Here is a 21,729-nt window from a genome sequence, read left to right as displayed (position 1 = left end):
CTGGAAGCTCCCTGAACCCCGTCCTACTGGGATTGCTGTGGAGGCTTCCTCACGTAGGCATGATCAATTATTGACTCCATTTCCAGCCCCTCTCCCCTCTCTGGAAGATGGGGGTGGGACTGAAAGTTCCAAGCTTCTAGTCATGGCTTGTTCTTTCCAGTGTCCAGTGCCCCCCAGGAGCTATTCGAGAGCCCACCCAGAGTCACCTTATTAGAACAAATATGCTCCTATCCCCCAGGAAATTCCAAGGAATTTAGGAGCGCCACATCAGGAACCCAGGACACAGACTAAATGTGAGAGCAAAACACGCTCCTGGTGCTCTTATCACTCAGGAAAGCACAAGGATTTTAGGAGCTCTGTGCCAGGAGGCAGGGACAGAAACTAATATATATTTTTCCATTATTTCACATATATGTAAATGCATTTCTAAAAAGACCACGTATAATATTTTTGGCCTCTCTCTATGCAGCAGAATACATCACATGTGCCCTGACTTCTAGTTTTAACAAACGTCATAAAATTAAACCAAAATTGTTTTGTGACAGAGTGTTTAGAATGTATACCAAATGCCACAACCACGTTAAGCTAGTTTTTATCATGACTTCCTCACAGTGCCTTGAGAACTGCCGGCTTCCATGAAATCCTTTGGTAACATTCTTCCTTCCTGGCCGTTCTTTGACTCACACCCCAGCTCCCAGCCAGCTGCGCTGACCACACTCCCTCCCCACCAGAACCTGTGGAATCCTGTGACATCCTTGATTCATTTGTCCATTTCCTCCCCAACTGGCTGTAAGCTTCTTGAGGGCAGAGACCATGCCCTTCTGGATGGTTTATCCCTAAAGCCTGGCATATAGTAGGTACCCCTCCAATCGAATGGGTGTGGCTGGGTTAACTGATTGGCCACATCTTGGGGAGAAACTGAGTGTTCACAGTGACTGGCAACACTGTTTAAGAGACTGGGGCCTGCTGAGATCCCTGAAGGGGAGCAGGAGGACCCCCGCCCTGGGGCTTCCATATGGCAAAACCTTTGAGCAAGTCTCTGTATTTTTCACTGGTCCTGCAGCCACAGGAAACCTGGCAGTGTGGTTAAGAGTGTGACTGAAGGAAGAGCAGGCTGGATTCTCACGGGGCTCTGGCGCTTGGTTCACTGTGTAACCAGGGGCAGATTCCCTGCGTTCTCTAAACCTTAGCTGCTTCACCTGCCAAATGGGGTAAAAGCACTGCCCCCAGAGGGTAGTCGTGAGAACTGAGTGAGTCAGCATCAGACTGAGGGCGTAGTAAATGTTCAGTTCGTGGTGAAATGTTTGTTGTTGCTGCTGCTGCAGCTATTTTTAATACTTGGAGTCAGTGGGGAAAGTTCTCTGTCCAGAGCAACATGGGTGGTGACGAGGGCTTCTTCCTCCCTGCTGTGTCCAGGCTGCAGATGCCTTGGTGGCGTTCCTACCCCTGCTTATTTTGTCCCCCTCAGTTTTCTTACATTGCTCTTCTCTCTTCCTCAGCAAGCTTCCCAGAGGGTTGTTCTCCACAGCCCAGAGTTTGAAGATGCCCTGTGTGCCCTGATGGTGATGGCCGCTCCCATGGCCCCTCACATAACCTCGGAGCTCTGGGCAGGTAGGTGGGGAGCCCTTGTCTGACCACTTACTCTAACCAGGATGTGCTCAAGCCTCTCGTTGAGCGTTATTCAGAACTCAGATGTCCTCAGCCATGGGGTCCAGGTTTGGCATCTACACTCGGGACCTCTCTGTCTTGTACTCTGAATGGTGACGCTTTTTCTTCCACGTGTTGAAGGGAAAGACACTTCCCCACTTTGGAACAATGTGCCTGGACTAATGTGAATCTTGATGTCATTACTGAACATTCTTTCTCAGAACTCAGCCCCCTGGTAGCCACATAGCATGACCCTATATTATCTTTTTAAGGTGGAAACTCATGTTTAGTCGCACTTTACAGATGGAGAAAAGGACACCTGGAATGACACTGCAGATCTAAAATTGACTTGTTTAGACCATGATTCAGTCCTCTCCACCAAACCGTTATCCTAAACCACATGCTGAGCGGGTCTGACTGCCTGGGGCTCACTTGGGTTAAATGTGGCCTCTGCCCCACCCCCACCCCCCTGGAGATTTTAACTCAGGGCTCTGGGGAGTGACTGGAGAATCTTTGTTTTACTCACTCCTGGGTGGTTCTAGTGCGCAGTTAGGTGGACAACTGTGCCGTCAACTGTGAGACCTGGCTCTCAGATGACAGCCTATGACGGGACTTCACTGTGCTTTCTCTCTCTTAGGACAGCCTCTTGAGAACATTTTACAGGGCTCCTTGGGATTCTAAAAGGCCATCACTGGAAATACCTATCTCATCTCCTTTTAAAAAGTAACTTAAACATTCTTTACATTAAGCTATCATCTTTAACTGTTAATTCTTTTCCTTTTTCTCATCTGTATTTTTTGTTACTACGGAACTACTTTTTTAAATGGTATGAGGTTTATAGTTCTTCCTTCGTCAGAAGAAAAAGAATAGAATTCATTTGCCATTGAATCATTTTGCCCAAGTTATTCTCAGTGCCCGTCGGGAAGTTAGTGCAGTGTTGGAGTGTTTCGCTGCGGCGCTGTGGGTTCCGGATCCCGGCAGGCACAGAGGATGATTACCATCCCGTGGCCCCGGCGGAGGCCTGGATGTGGAAATGGAGTGAAGTAAGAAGATGCTGTGCGGGAGGATTTGATGATGGCTGTGCTGGGTGTGGTTCTCCAGACCCTGTATCTGGAGGTCTCCCGTGACTTCTGTGGACGTGTTAGAGGAGCTTGCAGGAGACAGGCAGCCTGGATCACCATGTAGACATAATGCTTTTATCTGGGGGCCTCTGAGAAGTAGCAGACCTCACAGCAAGCCCTCCTGAATGTCTCGGCCAAAAGCCCTGAGATGTCATATGGATGGCGTCAATGCGTGAAATAAGTACGATTGATCACGGACTCTAGGGAAAAAGTCATTGAGTGGAAGCGCACTGTTACAGTCTTTTAAAGATTAAAGCAACTGGGCCGGCCCAGTGGCACAGTGGTTAAGTCCAGCATGCTACGCTTCAGCAGCCCGGGTTCACAGTTTTGGATCCCAGGCGTGGACCTACACCACTTGTCAAGCCACATTGTGACAGCAACCTAAATATGAAATAGAGGAAGACTGGCAACAGATGTAGCTCAGAGCAAATCTTCCTCATCAAAAAAAAAAAAAAAGAGCTGTCTTAATAATAAGTCCATTTTTTTGCTTTGGATTTTTCAATTATTATTTCAGAAGTGATTCATGTTAATTATAGAAAATAAGAAAGGAATGATGAGTCCCCTTTTTATAAAGTCTTCCACAGTAGACCTCAATACTTCCTTACATTTGGGCTTTAAAGGGTATTGAGCAAGTCGAGGTAAGGGTTTAGAGAAGTCCGTTTCTGCTTCAGTGGGTCCGGCCCCTAGAATTGTCTCCACATTAGGAGAACTGTGGCCCAGAGAGAATCAGGGACCTCACATCGTTCTCACATTGGGATTGGGTCAAACATAGAGGAATAGGCTAGTGACGTGTAATCGAGCTACTGAAGGATCGTGCACGGAACAGTCTTGAGATATTTCTAGAAGTAGTCCACCTGAAATGCATTTGACTAGGCAGCTCCACTTCTATCAAAGGTCTCTCCTAACTAAACTTACTGATGCGGCGTCAGAGAAGAAATGTGGGCTGGTCAGTGAGGGCACAAAGAGGCACGGTGTCGGTTGGGTGATGAGGAGAATTTGAGGATTGTTTGAAATTTCTGCCACCCAAGTAGTCTGAGGACTGCAAATTGTGGCAGGATTTGTAGTTGGCAGAGCCGTGCCCATATCCATCAGAAGGCCTTGTTTATGTCCTCTTTTAAAAGGTAGTTCTCTTTGTTTTAAGGGAGTCATTGGAAAGTGGGCACTAGAGCCCCTCTCAGAGTTGCTTCATAATTCCTCAGGAAGACGAGGGAGCGTTGGCTCCTTTTACTTTCCAGCTGAGACAGTCATTTTCCAGTGCCCCCTTTCTTCCAATATCAGCAAGCACCTCTGTCCTCTGAAAGTATTTTTTACCCCTTGAGGAAGACGAGGACCTGTTTACTTGCTTTCAATGTAAAGCCATGAGCTTAATTTGGATTTTAGCCTTTTGGGTATCTAAAGCCTTCTTAAAATGTTCAGCCAAATGCTGAAGTTCATGCAAAGGGGCGATTTACCAGCCAGATTTTTGCTTATGTACCATATCTACAATTTCTGGCTTTAAACATCCACCAAAAAATGGAAAGGGCATTAGAAATGTCCACATCAGGAGCAAGTCCTGAAAACTGTCTGAAGATGCTGATAGGTCTGCCCCTGAAGTCTCTGATGGCTCGTTCTGTGCTGCTTGAGAGACTGACTCAGGGTCCAGTTTGCTTTAACAGGAAGGATCTGTGGTATAGTTCCCGAAAGATCCTGCTTTAAGGAGTTCCGATTGAGTAAAAATGTATTTTCTTATGTTTTGAGTCATTTTCTGGGTCTTTCCACTTAGCCTTTTCTAACCAAGCTTTTCCATCTCCTGGTCCCTCCAGCAGGTGGATTCGTTGGCAGAGGTCGGAGAGGCCTGGGCCGGATGTATCCAAAACAAGTCTGAACTCTTAAATGAATTTGTCTCTTCCCATTCTGGGATTCGAGAAGTCCCTAGGAATAGCATGGAGACCTGAACATGACGAGGGCTTAAAATCTACGTGCCGGTCAGTGTCAGGGTCCCGCTTTAGGAGGGGCTGCGGTTTTACATGATGATAAGGTGGAGATGGAGACGGAGGAGGAGGAGAGGGGGCGATTATACGGACTTTGTGAGCGCTGAACAGGGTTCTAAGGGCGAAGGCAAGGGAGGTAAGGCGAGAGAAGAAACACTGGAACAGGTTTTCGGTGGATTTGCAAGGAAGACGGCTTCTTAAGTTTCTCACATTTGCATTAGTTTTAGCTAAAGAATCTTTCAGGGAGGCAATTTTCGAGTTCGAATTGTGTTTAGAAGTTTCTTCGTGCCAATTAAAGAAAGCAGACCATGGGAAAAATCAGAATTTTCTTTCCTTTTTGTCCTAAGGCACCTCTCAAGTAAACAATTTTATTCGTATCAAAAGTTCCCCAAAGTGGCACTGTAATTCCAAATTGTCTTTGGTGAAATTTGTGCTATTTAAAAAGACGTGCACAGGAGTGAGCGACATAGTGAGAAAACATGAAGCAAGCAGGGGCTCGGCCTGGAGGAGGCAGAGTTTTAGGGTGATAGGACCCACGAGAAGTGCAGCGCATCCGTAGGTTGGTGCTTGTGTGACTTGGTGTCTTGGAGCTTGTCAAAGCCCATCCATGATGATCAGGGATGGATAAAACCTCCTGCCTCCAGGTGGACAACACTGAAATAGAAGCAGTTCTCAGGAACAATAGAACAAGGCTGAGGAAGAAGTCCTCGTAAGGTTTTGAAATAGTGACTTGGGGCAAAGTTTGTCCACAGGACAGGGATCTGAGAAGAAACCTATTGAGCAGCTCAGCCCCCAGGGCTGGCTCAAGGATGGCCTTATGGGACCTATGCCGATCCTCTCCCAGTAGACTTCTTCCTCTGAGAGACAAACAGCATCCAGGATACTCCACAAGCAGATAGACAGACAAGATGTCAGACAAGCAGGTGTGAGATGCTAGAAAACGGTTTCACCAAAGAACAATACAATTCTGATTAGAAAATCAAAAACCCAAAGAGGGACTTATTGCGAAGAAAACAAAGTAAACACAACGCTGAACGGCTTCAACAAAAGCCTGAAGCTCAGTTCAGTGTGTGCTTAGTTCCCAGCCAGGCGTGGGTGGCACATTAAGCAAGTAGCGATGCAAGAGTTCTCAGATGTGCACTTTTTCTGAGTCAAGAGTCTCGGTCCAAGGCAGTGAGGGTCTCAACTGAAACTCGGTGAACCTGCAGTTCTGTCGGTGTCCTCCAGCCAGAGACCACCAGGAACACACTTGTTTTAACAAGTTGGGTTTATTACCAGGGGGAACCATGGGACGTCTCAGTAAGAGGGTGTCAGGAGGGACTTGTTGTAGGGTTCAGGCTTTGGTTGGGTAGTTTGGCAAAGGGTCTAAGGAAGTGGGGGTTTGCTCTAGACTGGCTGCAGTCATCAAGTAGGGACAGTTCTGTGACTGGGTATCTCAGAAAATCTTATAGGGAGCGCAGACCCAAGCAAGAATAAAGTTGTAATTGGTAAAGAAGTAGCAGTCACCATATTTGCTGAGAGAGAGGTATATTTGGTATTTTGTGGGTCACAAAAAACAATGACGTTGTCTTGGTCTGTGCTTAGACAAAGTTATGACTTGGTTTTGTTTTGTCTGAATTTACCATGGGTTCAGTGTGACCTAGTCTGAGGTTGGTGTTCTGTGAGATCACATATGTCCCACAACAGGATAACATGGCTGAGCTGGGAGCACTAGGCAAGTTTCTAACTGAAGCCTAGCTGTAATTGTCAGACCAGTTCCCGGATGTCAGGGGCTACTTTTTTTTTCTTTTCCTCATTCTCTCACATGTGGGAGACAGTTTAAATCCCTTTACCCTTTGTTGCTAGTGCCGTTGAGTTGATTCCAACTCCTAGTGACCCTGGTACAGCAGAGCGGAACCCTGCCCTGTCTTTTTGCGCCATCCTCTCACCTTCTGGCACTGTATCAGACAATGCTCCACTGCTATTCATAGGGCCTTCATGGCCAATTTTCTCAGGAGTGGGTGGCCAGGTCCTTCTTCCTAGCCTGTCTTAGTCTGGAAGCTCTGCTGAAACCTGCCCACCCTTACCCTTACCCCCAGAAATAAACAATCATTGTCAACATCTTAGTGCAGATCGGTGGTTATATCCGTGTATGTATGTATCTAGGTGGTTTTTGTTTTGTTTTAGTCATCATGTCTCTTTATTAAGGTAAAATTTATGTACCATAAAATTCACCCATTTTGAGTATGCATTTGATGATTTAAGTAAATTTATACACTTGTGCAACCATCACCATAATCCAGTTTCAGAACATTTCTATTACCCCAAAAGGATTCCTCACACCACTAGTCAATCCCACACCCATACCTAGCTTCCAGCATGATTGATTTCTTTTTTTTTTTTTAAGCAAAGGCTACCTTTTCTTTTTTAGGAAGATTGGCCCTGAGCTAACATCTATTGCCAGTCTTCCTCTTTTTTTATTTTTTTTCTTTCTCTCCCTAAAGCCCCAGTACATACTTGTATATCCTAGCTGTAGGTCATTCTAGTTCTTCTATGTGGGATGCCACCAGAGCATGGCTTGATGAGCGGTGTGTAGGTCCACACCCAGGATCCGAGCCTGTGAACCCTGGGCTGCTGAAGCAGAGCGTGCAAACTTAGACACTTTGCCACAGGGCCAGCCCCCGGCATGATTGATTTCTGAGGGCAGTTTGAGCACTGGAGTCTGTGTTCATTTCAGTTGAGAAGGTCTTACCTCAAGCTTTACAAATCCATAGCAACTAATTTTTTTTTTAATTCACAGAAGCAATGGGAAGCCTTTATCTCCTGGCTCTCGACATATGTATGTGTGTCACCCCTCTGAATGAGCAGCTGGAGCTGTAGTGTGGCACAATCAAGTGAGAAGACCCACACACCAGGCATACAACCCAGGCTATTAACTCACAGGTGTTGGTCAGGTGCCCTCAGGAGAAAATGGGGACATGAACTCTTCCTGCCTCTGTCTACAGCTGATAAGGGCCATTGTCTCAAGATGTCGAAAGTCCTTTGCAAACAGAGGCACTATATTGTGAGAGGGCATCATTATTGTCATCCCACACTGTCAGTCATTCTCATTTCAAGGTTTTGGGACAGTTTTCATACATACTTCATTTATTCTAGAAAACTTAGCTTTCATATAGCTTCTGGTTTCATTCTTACATCTCTAAGATATAACCTCACAATGACTATAATGGGAATATGGTAAGTGAGGCTGGAATGTTCAGAAATTACCATTTCCCAGAGGTCCCCAGAGAAGCAGATTTTCATAGGAGAGCTTCTCCCCGCAGAGCAACAGAATTGAGACCTGTCTTCTCGGGGAGATTTGGCGTCCTGTGGGCAAAACGGCCATCATCGCCCTGGATAAAAAGCAAAGATTTCAGAGAAGCCCAAAGTGCTTGGAACCTCCTTGTCCTCTATCAGATGCTTAAAGAGTCAATGGAGACCTTCAGTAAGAAACAGAACCACTGTCTTGGCAGTTTGCAAACTTTAACAGGATGAGGAAATCTTTTTTTCCTTCCTGAAGCTTGAGATCTGAGAAGCTCAAGGCACCACATGTGAAGTTACGAAGTTATCTTTTGTTTACCGTAATAGAATGTTGTCCTGTCTGAGAGGGTTTTCACTGCTTGCTTAGGGAAATTTCGTGTATTTGGAGTCACTGATGCTGTTTCCAGATGAAGGACACAGGTTTCCTTTGTTGGTGGACAGTAAAAGAGCAGAAAATCACCATACAGGGAGCTCAGCTTCTTGGTGGTACTCTGGTAAGAGACAATCTCATCATTATCAAAAATGACCTTTCTAACTGGGAACAGCATGGATGGATCTCAAGGGATTATGCTGAGTGAAAAAAGCCAATCTCAAAAGGTTTCTACTCTGTGATTCCATTTATGTAACGTTCTTGAAATAACAAAATTATAGAGATGGAAAACACAGTGGTGGCCAGAGGTTAGGGACTGAGCAGAGGGGGCAGTAGCCACAGAAGAGGAGCCACAAGGGAGCCTTGTGGACATGGAACAGTTCTGTGTCTTGACTGTGGTAGTGGTTACGTGAAGCTACACACACACACACACACACACACTCTCACACACACACGGTAGTGCCTTTAAAACTTGTGAAATCTGCATAAGCTCTGTGGATTGTACCAATGTCCATTTCCTAGTTTTGATATTGTACTATAATTATGCCAGAGGTTGCACTGGGGAAGGCTGGGGAGGGGGGCACAGAGCCTCCTGTACATTTCTTTGCAACCACCTATGAATCTATAGTTATTTCAAAATAGAAGGGTTTTGTCGTTGTTGTTTTAAATTGCCTTTCTAAGCCCACAAGCCCTGAGTGTTGACATTCTGGTTCTGGACCTCTTAGACCATGAGGGAAGAAAGAAGGGAAGAAGGAATTTATTTCCAGTTGAAGAAGGTTTTAACAGACGTGTGCTACACACCGACACACACACACACACACACACACACACGACCAGATGCAGCCCTTCATCCCTCTAGTATTTGAAGCACCGTATCTCCTGTGTCACCTGGTAGAGGGCATAAAGGCCAGCAGGAGCACACAGTGACAGTGACAGGGTGTCCTGCCCTAAGTGCCCGAGGAACACTGCTCCTTGAGAGTGACCTCCCTCTGTGCAGGCCCAGCCTCCGAGGAGAAGTGCCTGAGCCGACTGGGAAAGTGTCTCCACCTTCCACTGTAGCCTCTGGGCTTCCTAAAGCAAAGCAAAACCTGGAGTTTTCATTGGAAAGTCGGTCTATGTGCATGTCGTAAACATTCAGCTGTGACCAAGGGTGTGTCCTAAGTTCCCACCCCAGCCGGTGCCTCGGTTGCTCTGCCTGAGAACCTCCACTACTAGTTTGCTAACAGTTTGACAGAAGACCTCGATGCACAAGTGTGGAACGTGAGTCTTTTCGGACTGATGCTAGCATTCCGTACACACGTTTTCCTCTCTTCCCGTCCGTGGGAGGAGCAGTTCTGCAGCAGCAGTTGCAGACCCACCTCCTTCTTTGTCACCAGCTATATCGGTTCCCCATGTGAGTGTTCCATAAGTTATTAAACAGTCAACCACTGGTGGGCGTTTGGGTGATTTCCCTTCTTTTGCCCTTTTTTGTGCTGCTTTGAGATTAGCCCCTTGTCCAAAATACAAGTTATTTAAAATGTGGTGACAGGATCTTCATTTCTGTTTCCCTGGCCATTTTTATAGTTCTGCGGTGACTGTCCTGTCTTGATTTCTGCCTCTACCTCATGTGATCTCCGTGTCTTCCATCAGCACTTTAACGGTGAAGGTCACAGCAAGGTGACCCTTTCCCTCCCTGGGGCATTCTGAAGGAACTCGCAATCTTGAAGGATGAGTCTACTGCCACACATCCATTTTTCTTCATCAGATACAAGTGGCTGTAAAATATTGCAGCTGCAGTGTTTTGTGTACATATATGCTGTATTCATGAATTTCAACAAAACTTCAAATGTCGCAATCATGTACAAGTGTGTGTGTGAGTATGTGAGATAATCGTAGGGGAGAATAAGATATCTGCTGGTGTTCCGGTGGTATTTTATACATGAATGTGTGTGCTGTGTCAGTGTTGTTATTTCAAAATACTGTCAGCAGAACCCTTTCTGTGGGAAAAGGCTAAGAGAAGTGGTATCACTTCCTGTCCACTTCCTTGGAATTGCTAAGGCTGGATGAGGCACGCTGGGGTCAGTCCCCACGGAGTCCCTAAGTCCTCCCTGGTGTGTATGAGGGCATGGGGTGGGGGCCGAGGCAGGCCTGAAGTGGCCACTAGGAGAGGCCTGCTGTCCGCAGGCACCAAGGCCACCCAGCATGCGTCCCAGAGCGCCCTGGCAGCGGGGTGACCTCGCCGGCTCTCAGTAGGAAAAGAGGCTTGGTTATTTCCCAGGAAGGTCAACGACAGCAGCTCTCCCAGAGGAGGGGAAGGAAGGGGCTGGGCCGTGGGCAGCAGCCGGCCCTACGAGGTGGCCTTGTGTGCCCGGGCCTTGCCACTGCCCAGCCTGTGCTCAGACTTCAACCATGTGCTTCCCGAAGGCCAGCTCTCAACCTGACCTGTGTCACGTAACAAAATCATTGTATTTGCCATGCAAATGTTAGGTATTTTTACTTCCCTAAAAAGACCAGAGAGGCAAAAACACTACTACGTAGAGGGTCGTGAGTTTCTGTTCCTCCCTGCTGAGCAGGATGGCCCCACTCCCATCTATATGGAAATACTGGCGGGGCCAGGCCTATAAATAAGCATCCTGATTGCTCCAGGAAGGCCAGGCTTCCTCATTTTTTTAAAGTGGAATTTGTAACAGCTTCGGCCCAGAACATTTGTGTCCAAGGTCCTTTCATCTCCCAGGCATCCTGTACAACTGCCATATGGAGGTTTTGGGATTCTTCCCACTGCAGCTGGGTCACGGGACAGGCCATACTGGGCCAGCCTGCTCAAATAAAGAAGCAATTATCTCCCTTCTGTGACCTCTGTCTTGTGTTTAGATATAAGTCTTAATAGGATCCCTCCTGGGGAACAAGCAGGAAGCTCCTTTCTGCTTCTGCCAAAAGGCACATCTGTTAGAAATGGAGCAGATTCCTTAGGAAGCACAGGGACCCAGGGCACAAGGATCAGCCAGACCCGGGGGCAGTCTTACGCCACTGGGTTCTCAGACCTGGATGGGCCTTCGCTTCCCTCAGACTGACTGGCAGCACAGAGTTACAACAAGAGTGCCAGGTAGTGAAACATACAGAGCTACAGCAAATAAATCGGTGACACCTGCACAAGAATCAAGACAGGTCATCGGAATAAAACAGATCAGTGCTACTCGGAGCGGTCCATGGACCCGAGGCCGCTCTAGGAACAGTCTGTGACAGTGTATGACGAGATAAGGAGCTGTGCTCAGCACGGACGTCAGCTGTGTCAGTAAGCAGGCAGTTGAGTTAGACTGACCATTCTTTGGTGGCCAGACTTTCTCAATGAAGGAAGCAGTGTGTCGCTTCACATTCTGGCCAGTTCTTCCCCTCGTCACAGGTGGGCACTTTGAGTAGGTTTGTTGTGAATAGTCCTGAAACCATCCCTGGTATAATATATTGAAAAGGAAACTCACAAAACAAGGGGGAAGAGAAGGGTTAGTCAACAAATTGGGTTTGAGAAATTGACCATGTCTTTTTTAGAATAATGTTTTTTCACATTATGCACAAAATAAATTACAGATTCAAAAGTTAAGTGGGGAAGAAAATGAAACCTTAAAAAGACACATTAAGGAAAATTTTGAACTGATCTCACAGTGTGGAAAAAACTTTATTTTTAAATATCTTTTCAAATTACAAAAGTAATAAATCTTCCTGGTAGAAAATCTATAAAATGTTCTTGGTTTTTTTTTAAAAAAGTCACCTGTACTTCTGCCTCCTTGGATAATCACTGCAGCTGTTGTGACTATTTCTTCCAGCCTTTTATCTGTTCGAATAAATATTTAATAAAACTAGGGCCATTTTATCTATATTATTGTGTCTTTCCATGAATTTAATAATTATTTTTAAATGTAGGAAAAAAAGAATACAACACTATATATACAGCATGATCCTGATGGTGGGTTGGTTTGGTTTGGTAGTGTTGATTTATACATATAAATATTCATTAAATATATTACATTACTGTCTTTCAATAAAAAGTTTAAAAACTGCTACACAGGTGAACATGATTTTCTTCTTTATATTTTGACCTTCCACAAATTTTCTGCAAGGAGCATGCATTACTTTTGTCATCAATGAAAATAAAACATTGTCATTCACAGCCAGCTTCTTGGGACCGGTGTTGGTGCAATCCATTTCGTCTGTCCCAGACTCGGCCTCAGGCTATCCCCTGAGCCCTGGGCCCATCCCTCAAATGCATCTCCTGGTCTCAAGGCTAATAATAGCAGGGCCGTATGCAAGGGCCACCCCGCCTCCACCACTTCTGGAAATGCCATTCCCAACATGAGGGCTGTGCAGCTGCCCTGGCACCACCCCAGCATGGGCACGCTGGCCACAGCCACTTGCCTGCCCCTGCCCAGGGCCTGCCTCTGGGAGGATGGGGGGCAGTGGGGATAGTACCCTGCCAGTAGTGCCCAGGGATCTGTTTTTCTGATGTGTGTATTTCCTGCACATTTGAGGGCATCTTTTGTGCTCACGAGATCGGCAGAGGCTTGGAAACTAAAACTTACCCTCCTAGGAATCCCCTGGTTGGCGTCATGAGGCCCTGCCGGTAGGCCCTGTGCAGTCCTGTGGGGGCTGAGCAGGGAGTGCCCCGGGCATAGCCGCCTCTGCTTTGGGGGCTGCAGCATGAAGCACTCTGGGAAGCAAGACTCGAGAGGGTTTCATTCCTCATTGCTTCCTCAGGTTTGATCCACCCTGAGCCCGGGACGGCTCTTTCCAATTTGGTCATTGGCGGGAGCCTGTCCCGAGAGGAAGTTCAGTGGGAAGGATGAGATCCCTCTGGGAAGGTGGTGACGGGGCACCCAGCTGTTCTCAGCACGCTGGCTCCAGTGACTGTGAGGAAAGGACTGGGTGGCGGCCCTCTCAGACCGCAGCATTTGTGGGCAGGAAAGGAAGCGAATGCAGCTCAGGACTCTGGGATCTGCTCTCAGGAGCACAAAGGCATTCCTTCCCAGCAGACCTGCCGAGAGACTGAGTCAGCAGCCTTGATTTTCCAAATGCACGCTCTAGAACAGCGTGTCTATCCATCTTCACAGCTCTGGGTACTGTTTTGGGGGAAACTAATAGCTATCTGTAAGCCTGGGATGATAAACTGGGCCGAAGTAAGTGGGGAGCACCTGGCAGGCTGTGCAAAGCCGTGGGCTGGCCTCTGGGCGCCTCCTCAACAGCTCCCAGCCGGGCCATGTGGGTCGGGAGCTGTGGACGCTGCTCCCGCAGGCTCGCCGGCGCTCAATGACCCTCTGCTTTGGCTTTGCAGGCCTGGCACTGGTGCCGAGGAAGCTCTGCGCCCACTATGCCTGGGACGCCGGCGTGCTGCTGCAGGCCTGGCCGGCCGTGGACCCGCACTTCCTCCAGCCGCCCGACGTCGTGCAGATGGCGGTTCTGGTGAGTGTCCCCGCAGCTGCAGAGCCAGGGCAAACCTGTGGGGCGGGTCACTGTCCCACCCGTGGCCCACAAACACCAGCTGGGTTTGGAGGCTTCTCCACAGGCCTTTCTGGCCCAGCCAGCCCTCAGCCCGACCTTCAGTTTTGAGGTCATCCCATACCAAAAGCTTGTGAGCATAAAACACTCATGGCCCTCAAGGGACTGGAAGGTAGAAAAAATAAACCTGACCTGCTTTACAGGTCCTCATTGTCTTCCTTTCTACCTGTGTTTCAATCTAAGTTTCATTTGGCTGCTCTGAGTTCTGTGGGGGGGCGGCTGATGGTGAGGAGGTTGGCAAAGCGGGAACACCTCAGTCTGCAAAATATATTGTAGAAAGCTACATAAAATGTCTCTTTTTTTTTTGGATAAATTGGGTCATTTTAAATACGTAAAAGTAGTTTATTGTTTAAACCTTTTATAGAGCAAATAACTCTTATCATTTATCTTTTGTGTAATTTTTACATATTTAATTTGTTAATTTGAGACACGTTATAAGGAATCTCTCAAATATGCTGATGTAGCTGAAGAAGGTAAGAGGGCAAAGGGTGAACCTTTTAGCACATCTCTGAACCACACGTGGGGCCAGGTAATTTACATCCGAAATTTAACTCTTAGCACCCTATACGGTAGGCGTTACCATTCTCACGTTTTTCACTTGAGAAACCGTCTCCTGAGGAGTTCCTCACCTCGCGCAGGTTTACTCACTTACTCATCAGTAATTACCACGTTACCTACTCTACTTCAGGCACAGTGCTCGGCTCAGGCGATACACAAACAGGGTCCCCACCTTCACGGAGCTTAAAGCCTGGTGGGAAAAAGAGAGGAAATAAAAAGGAAAGAGAAAAATAAAATTATTGCAAGTCGTGAACACAGTTGCCACGAACAGGACCCCTTGGGGCTGAGGGAGAGGACAGCCTCACAGAGGCCCCTGCCCTTCTGCATCTGTGCAAGCCCTGGGCCCACCAGCAGGTCGATGTTTGGACAGACTGTCACTCAGGAGACCAGCTCCTTCACAGCTGCTCCGTCCCCACAACACCTCCCCTGGCTCTGAGTTCCCCACTGAACCCACTTTGCCTCCCCTGCAGAGGGGAGGGGTGGGGCTGCCCTGGTAGGCTTCCAAAAATCCTCACCCAAAATCAGCCTTGTGGCACAGAGAGGCAGTTTCTTAAACTTGAGTAATGTTTATGAAAATAAGTATCTGTGTACCTCTGAGTACTCTTTCTCAGCACGATTGAGAAATGCCAACTTGAGACACTGAAGTTTTAGTCCATGAAAATGTCTCTTCGTTTTAAATTACCACTGCAGAAAAGAAATTAGTTTTGATAATTGGTAAAGTAATTTTAAATTATCTTTGAAAGGAAAACCCAAAATTTAAAGTGTGTAGGACTCCCTGCAAGTTCACCCAACTCAAGAATGTGCGAGTCGGGGCCCCATGCCGTGTGGCAGAGCTGCTGTAGGGCTCTGGGTTCTGCCTCTGGTCCCGGTGCCATAGCCAGAAACAGAAGCTGCAGCACAATACAATGTAATTCAGGGTAATTCACTTCAGCCATGCCCATGTGCTCTGTGCCCGCCGTGTGCCAGGCTGTGCCAGATTCTAGGGACACGGAGCCCAGTGGCACCACCTTATCTTCCTGGAGCTTAGCACCCAGGAGGGACAGCTGGGGGACACGAGTTGTCCCACATACAGGGTGTTTATGTAGCCTCGAGGTTAAGATGCAAGAGCTTGCGAGTCGGACCATCCGGGATGTAAGTCTCAGTTTTGCAAAATACTTAATTTCTCTAAGCCTTGGTTTCCCCAGATGGAAAATGGAGGCAAACGCAGTTGCCTGCCTTCCCCAGTTGTTGAAAGAATTAGATGGGATAATGCCAGGAGGTGCTTAGCCTGCTTCTGGATGCACTGATGACAAAACCCACTAATGTGTAGTGAACACCAGCTAAGGGCCAGGCATCACCCTAAGAACTTTCCAGATACGAACTCATTTACCCCGCACAATAGCCCTGTGAGGTGGGCACTGTTAGCCCATCTCACAGATGACGCTGATAGGAGACTAACCCCATTTTACAGGTGAGGACACGGTGGCAGTCAGGGCTTCGTAACTCTCCCGGTAGATGTTACTGTTGCTGGCGTCAGCATCGCCGCTCTGGCAGTGAGGGGATTGGAAGAGGCATCTGAGGAAGGGCCGTGGAGCTTGACTTTGAAGGAGGAGCTACCTTTCCCTAGTGGAGAAAAGGGGCCAAGGCAGGGGAAAGCCCTTGGCGACACTGGGTCTGTGAGCCGTGGAGGGACTGGAGCAGAGGCACAGGCAGGGTGGACTGGGGAGGAGGCTGGACTCCATCACTGAGAACACTGGGGGCTGGCAGGGATTCTCAGAGGAGAGAGAGGATCCAGGAGGTCATCCTGTCTCCACCACTTCCTGGGATGGGTGGCTTCATCTCATGTGCTTCAGCTTTGCCATCTGTAAAATGGGGATGGAACGGTTGTGCATCTGCCCTAAGGGTTGTGGTGAGGAGAAACGGGTTCACTCAGGGGAACTGTGTAGCACAACTGTGCTCACTGGGCGCAGTGAGCGCTGAGTCAGCGGGGGCTTTATTGTTAGCCATTGCAGGGCTACCCTCCTGTTGGGGAGTAGTGATGGGTGGGAAGGTGGGGGGAGCAGCACCCATGGCCAGGGGCCCGCCAGGCAGCTGTTGGAAAAGTCCAGGAGAACAAGGCTGAGTGATGAAGTGGAGATGGCAGAGATGGAGGAGCAGAAGCTTGCAAGGCCGTCAAATGGGGACTGGAAGACTTTTCTGAAGTCAAACAGCCACTGTTTGAGGCGATTTGAAGGTGCTTCTTCCCCTTTGGGCCTCTGAAAGCCAAGCTGCATATTGAGTCCCAACTAGCCTTCCATTGTCCATTTAAGTGGTGCCTCATGCCCAGGACGGGGGACCATGATTGAGACTCACTCACCCTGAAGGGACTGCCCTGGGTAAGGCAACTCGTGGGGGTCCCAGGGAGCCAGAAACTGGGAGAGGGGCCCCAAGGCAGCATGGGGAAGCCCGCTGGGCACCATAGCACATCCAGAGGTCATGTGCTTTACTCCTAGGCCCCAGCTGCAGCCTGGGGGCTGGTCCTAAGCCATCACTGGCCAGGCCTGTCTACGCTCCAGGGAAGCACCAGAGGCTCGCTGGGCCTGGAAGTAGGGGTCATTGTTGTGCTAAGGCCGTGCATTGAAGAAGATGCCCCACGGTCCCACAGCTTGTGAGTCCAGGCCTGAGAATCAAACCTGGGTCTGTCCCTCGTAAGAGAGCATGCTGTCTCTCCCCCAGCAACCCACATCCTGAGTGGTGGCTAGAGGAGACCTTACCCTAGGCCTCTCTTCCCTAGAAAAAGAGTAAGAACAGAGACGGAGGGGCTGGTACATGACTCATTAACAAGTGCATCTTCTGAGAGTTCCACTTTTGGGGCTCCCAGGACTTTACAAGAGGCGTGGCTTCTGTGTGACGGGGTCAGGGGTCTCTTCTGAGGTCTCAGTCAAACCAAGCCTGTGGCCTTGAAAGAAAGCAACTTCTAATGGCTTAGAAATGCGAAGGCAGAGAGACCACGGTCCTTCAAACGGCACATCCTGGTTCTGCAGGTTCAGAACACTAAAACCCTGCATCATGGAGCCTCACACTTTTTAAAACAACAGTATTTCAGAATGTTTCAGGACGTGATGTTTCATCTCATTTGTCTCCCACCTGGTGATCTAGGCTAACGCACCCGATGAAAATGCCACTGAGTTCTACGCAAATCTGAAAAAACGAAGTGGGTGATTATGGATACTGGATAACATGCTTTGGTTGAAACTTAAATTACTCCTAGTAATTTATCATAGTGACTATATTTTCCACATGAAAAACAGGAGCATTAGGGAAAGAAATGTCAGTGTTCTTCTGGGGCAATGGCGTCAGGATTTGAAGCACGGCTGTTGGAAGCTGTCTGGGCCACGTGGTCACTTTCCCTGGTGGCAATATCAATTCATATTTGATGTGAAGTTTGTCCTTGTTGAACTGACATTCAGTGAATACCCACTGATGTCTGGAACCGTACTGGTCCAAGAAGCAAGAAGAGTTGTGATGTGGGTCCCATTTCCAAGTTGTCAACTTGAGCGCCCCCTTCCAGAGCCGATCATCAGACAAGGAGGATGACTGCATTGCCCAGAAATTAGTCCACTTGAGACCTCGGTAAAATCCTCCGGGACACCCCCTATAGCCGGGTCTGAACTCAGACTTGATTCCCAGTGATGTACTGATCCCTCTCCCCACGGAAACAGCCTGAGCCTTCTCATGCTGAGGACTTTTGTCATCATTTCCACCACAGCTGTGATGGGGTAGCACTCAGGACACTGCAGGTGGTGCTCCCTCCAGGTGCGGGTGCTCACGTGCACGCTCGGTGCTGGGGTCGCGCTCTCTCTAGTGTCAGACATGAATCCTACCCATCTAATTGCACTTTGTCCTCTTGAGAAGCTGGGTATCGGGGGGCGTGCCCCTCGCAGGACTGTCCTCATTCTTTCTCTTGGCTTTTCTCCTTCTCAGATCAACAACAAAGCCTGCGGCAAAATCCCGGTGCCCCAGCAAGTCGCCCAGGACCAGGACAAAGTCCACGAGCTTGTTCTCCAAAGCGAGCTGGGTGTCAGGCTGTTGCAGGGGCGAAGCATCAAGAAGGCCTTCCTCTCCCCTAGAACTGCCCTCATCAACTTCCTGGTGCAAGAGTGACTGCAGGGGGGCCTCTGAGGAGCCTCCTCCAGGCCTGGGATGAAGGGAAGAAGCCTGCTGGCCCAGGGGAGGGGAAAAGACCAATGTCTTCAATATTTACCTTCGTACTCAGACAGACTGGCATCAACGGGGCACCTCTGTGGTGGGGCCTGCTGCAGGGGTAAGGGCGGGTGTAGGCAGAGGAGAGAGATGAGTGAAGGGGGAGGGGGCGGCTTGTGCTTCCCCCGACACCCACCGCCATTGCAGGGTGGAGGAAACCACCTGTGAAGCCGCCAGAGATATTGCCGGTTAGGAGCAGGAATGAGAAAAGAGAAGCAAGTGAGAATGAACACAGTGCCTCTCGAGCCTGGGAGCTTCTGGATCCCAGAAATTGCGCTGCCTTAGGCACACCCCAGGAACGTGATGGTGACCTAAGGAACCACACGGGGCTCAGGAGCAACATGGACAGTCACTGTTGAGCGGGTAACAGCCTCAGCATCATGGTGGATGGTCTCCGTGCCTTCAGGCTAGATGGAGAAGCCATTTGGATCATGCCCAAATATCCAGTATCTGGAATGGACATTGGGGTCTTCAGAAGCTGCTCTGAACCAAAAGGCAAGAGGTGCTAGTCCCTCAACCAACATTCCCCCTGCTCCTCAGCTCTCCTGGGAGGCTGCTTCCTCCCCAGCCCAGCTGGATGCGCCTGCGGGCCTGCTCTGATGCTGGTACACAGGCTCCTGAGCGAAGCACTGCTTCCTACCATGAGTGATCAGCAGCACCTCCTCAACCCTCCCGCAGGGTGTAAAATTTGCTGCATAGTGAAGCAGAACCAAGCTGGTTCCAGTCTCAGATGGAACCCATCTCAGAGCCCACCACAGCCCAACAGAGAGTCTGCTCACGTGGGCCCCAAATGGTCACGCTGCCATGAAGGGCCCCCAGAGCCAGTCATTGGGAAGAGCCAGTTCACCACAGCACACAGAGGGGCTGATGCCACCCAGCGTTACCTCCTGTGTTCAGGCCACAGCAGTCCGGCAGCCGGGGAGAGGCCAGGAACCGACACGCGTGGTTGGGATACTAGGGTGATCCTTCCTGGGTTTATGTGAAGTCAGCCAGTAGGTGCTCTTCCCAGAGCTGGCCTGAGCCACTGAGGAGTGTTTAATGCGGAAGCAGAGGAGAATCTAGCCATTTTGTGATGCCGAAAATCTCTGTTTGTTCTCTGATGCCATTTGTTGGAATAGCCTCTGATGTGGCTACAGTTCAGCAGCTAACAGATGGCTTTGGGTTTTTTTAGTTGATAGCTGAGGTCTTAGTTGTTTTGTTTTGTTTTTATTATTGTGGTAACGTTGGTTTATAACATTACGTAAGTTTCGGGTGGACATCATTACCAGTTGGCTTTTTCTTAATGTAATAAAATGTTTGTCGTGTATGACTTTGGGACATATGTGTGATCTTGGAGTAGCCACCATATTCCAATTCTGGGAGTTAATCAGGAACAGACTGAGGTATTCTGTCATCCACAGAGGCATTGGCTGTGTGCCTGACTCCACATGGAGTGTTACAAAGTGAGACGCATGCGGAACTTAGAGAATGTGGTAGACAACATGGATTCAGGCACATTAGCAACAGCAAGTAAGTCACTGGTTCTCATACTTGCTCAAACTTATTATCATGCCTGGTCCCCATGCCCAGAAATCTTGATTTAATTGATCTGAGCTGCACTTGGGCATCAGGGAATCTTGAAAACTCCACAGGTAATTCTCATGGGCAGCGAAGTTTGAGAACTACTGGATTAATTGGTGCATTTGAACCGTAATGTCTAACGAGTCCTTCCTCTCCTAATCTTCAGCTTCATTAGGATGAGTTTGATCCAGGACTAAAACACAAATGCACTGGAGCTGGGGAAGACTAGGACCAGAAGGGAAGGCAGGGGCCAGAGCTCTCGAGCAGGTATTTAAGACATTCCCAGAGCTGACCTGTGTCCACAGTCCCATTCCATGTACCCGCAAATGTGGATTAAATATAAGCAAACAGATGAGGATATTTCGTACAAGGAGGGAGGAGTGAGTGTTTTGCTTGATTGTCTTGTTTATCCCCAAGGTAAGCTGAGTGGTCTTGAACCCGTCGACAAGATGAGGGTAGGGAGCCTTTTATCTGCACATAATCTGGCCAGAGCAATGGCCCAGAAAAGCCTCAAGGCTACTGGACTGACCCGAATGGCTTTGGAGAACTTGTTCTCCAAGAGGATGAAACATTTGAAAACGAGCTCATTGGTACTCCGAGGAGATAGTATTATGGGGCAACTGAACAGAAAACTGATCCCTTGGGGTGGGGCGGTGGGGTGGGGAGTGATCTCAGTCCTTTAGTAACTGCCTTGATTAGGTAAGAAACTGGGCTCGACAAGTTCACTTGCCTTCTGTCATTTAGTTCCTACAAAAACCCTAGAGGGAAGGAATTATTTTCTCATAAATATGAAGAAACCCAGGCTCTGAGATTCAATAATTTGCTCAGTTTCCACTGCAAAAAAGTAGACGAGCCAAGATCCAAACCCTTGTCTTCTGGCCTCCAAATCCCCTTATGCCACCTGGCTGTCTCTACCAGTCCCTTCACCTAATTGCCCATCTTGCTTGAAGTACCACAGTCAGGAAAACTGAGATGTTGGCCAAAAGCCAGCATTTTGAGCAGAGTCTGGCCAGGGCTCCCTCCTGTGAAGTCCTCACATCTGTAAAGCCAGGAAATCACAGCAGTGCCCTTTGTACAGGGACGGGCAGTGGCTGAGAGGCCAAGAGCGCAGAGTTGGTTCCACAGGACGAGGGCTGAAGGTTGCTGCCAAAGCAATGGAAGACCCAGGCTCATGGGCAGTGTCAGGGAAATGAGGGAAGAGAGTCTGTGCACCTGGAAAGTGGTGCCTGGGAAGTCCCACGGCAAATGCCACCACAGTAGGAACCAACTGTCCACCAAGGAGAATGAAATTGATCTCCCAGACCCTGAAACAGTAAGTGAGCTGGGAAACGGCATAGGCACGCTTCATCTCAACCTGAAGACTCACCTTCAGGGAACTGGTTAAGAAAAACAGGGTGCAGCCAGGCAGCGGAAGACGAGGCAGCCGGCAAAAAAGTGGTTTTTAAAAAACATGTACTATGGGACTGGCCCAGTAGCTAGT

The 21,729-nt window shown here is 48.6% G+C and overlaps 1 protein-coding gene across 4 annotated transcripts in view; it reads left to right on the top strand.

Moving 5' to 3' along the window:
* The window catches only part of LARS2 (leucyl-tRNA synthetase 2, mitochondrial), a 165,808-nt gene that overhangs the window by 143,084 nt on the left and 995 nt on the right, over positions 1-21,729 (top strand). Inside the window, exons 19-21 of one of the 4 annotated variants that reach the window (XM_001500836.5) lie at positions 1,500-1,611; positions 13,687-13,814; positions 18,411-19,995. In XM_001500836.5, coding sequence (XP_001500886.2) covers positions 1,500-1,611; positions 13,687-13,814; positions 18,411-18,590 — 420 coding nt within the window. In that variant the 3' untranslated portion in view covers positions 18,591-19,995. Of the gene's footprint in view, positions 1-1,499; positions 1,612-7,517; positions 9,032-9,950; positions 12,531-13,686; positions 13,815-18,410; positions 19,996-21,729 lie in introns of those variants that run through there. The other 3 variants (XM_070237846.1, XM_023620580.2, XM_005600763.4) reach the window with 3 other exon arrangements.

The sequence above is a fragment of the Equus caballus genome, chromosome 16 (genome assembly GCF_041296265.1).
Source record: "Equus caballus isolate H_3958 breed thoroughbred chromosome 16, TB-T2T, whole genome shotgun sequence".
Taxonomy (NCBI): Eukaryota; Metazoa; Chordata; class Mammalia; order Perissodactyla; family Equidae; genus Equus; species Equus caballus.
The sequence above is the reverse complement of the archived record's forward strand: the minus strand, read 5'-3'. Positions and strand labels throughout refer to the sequence as shown.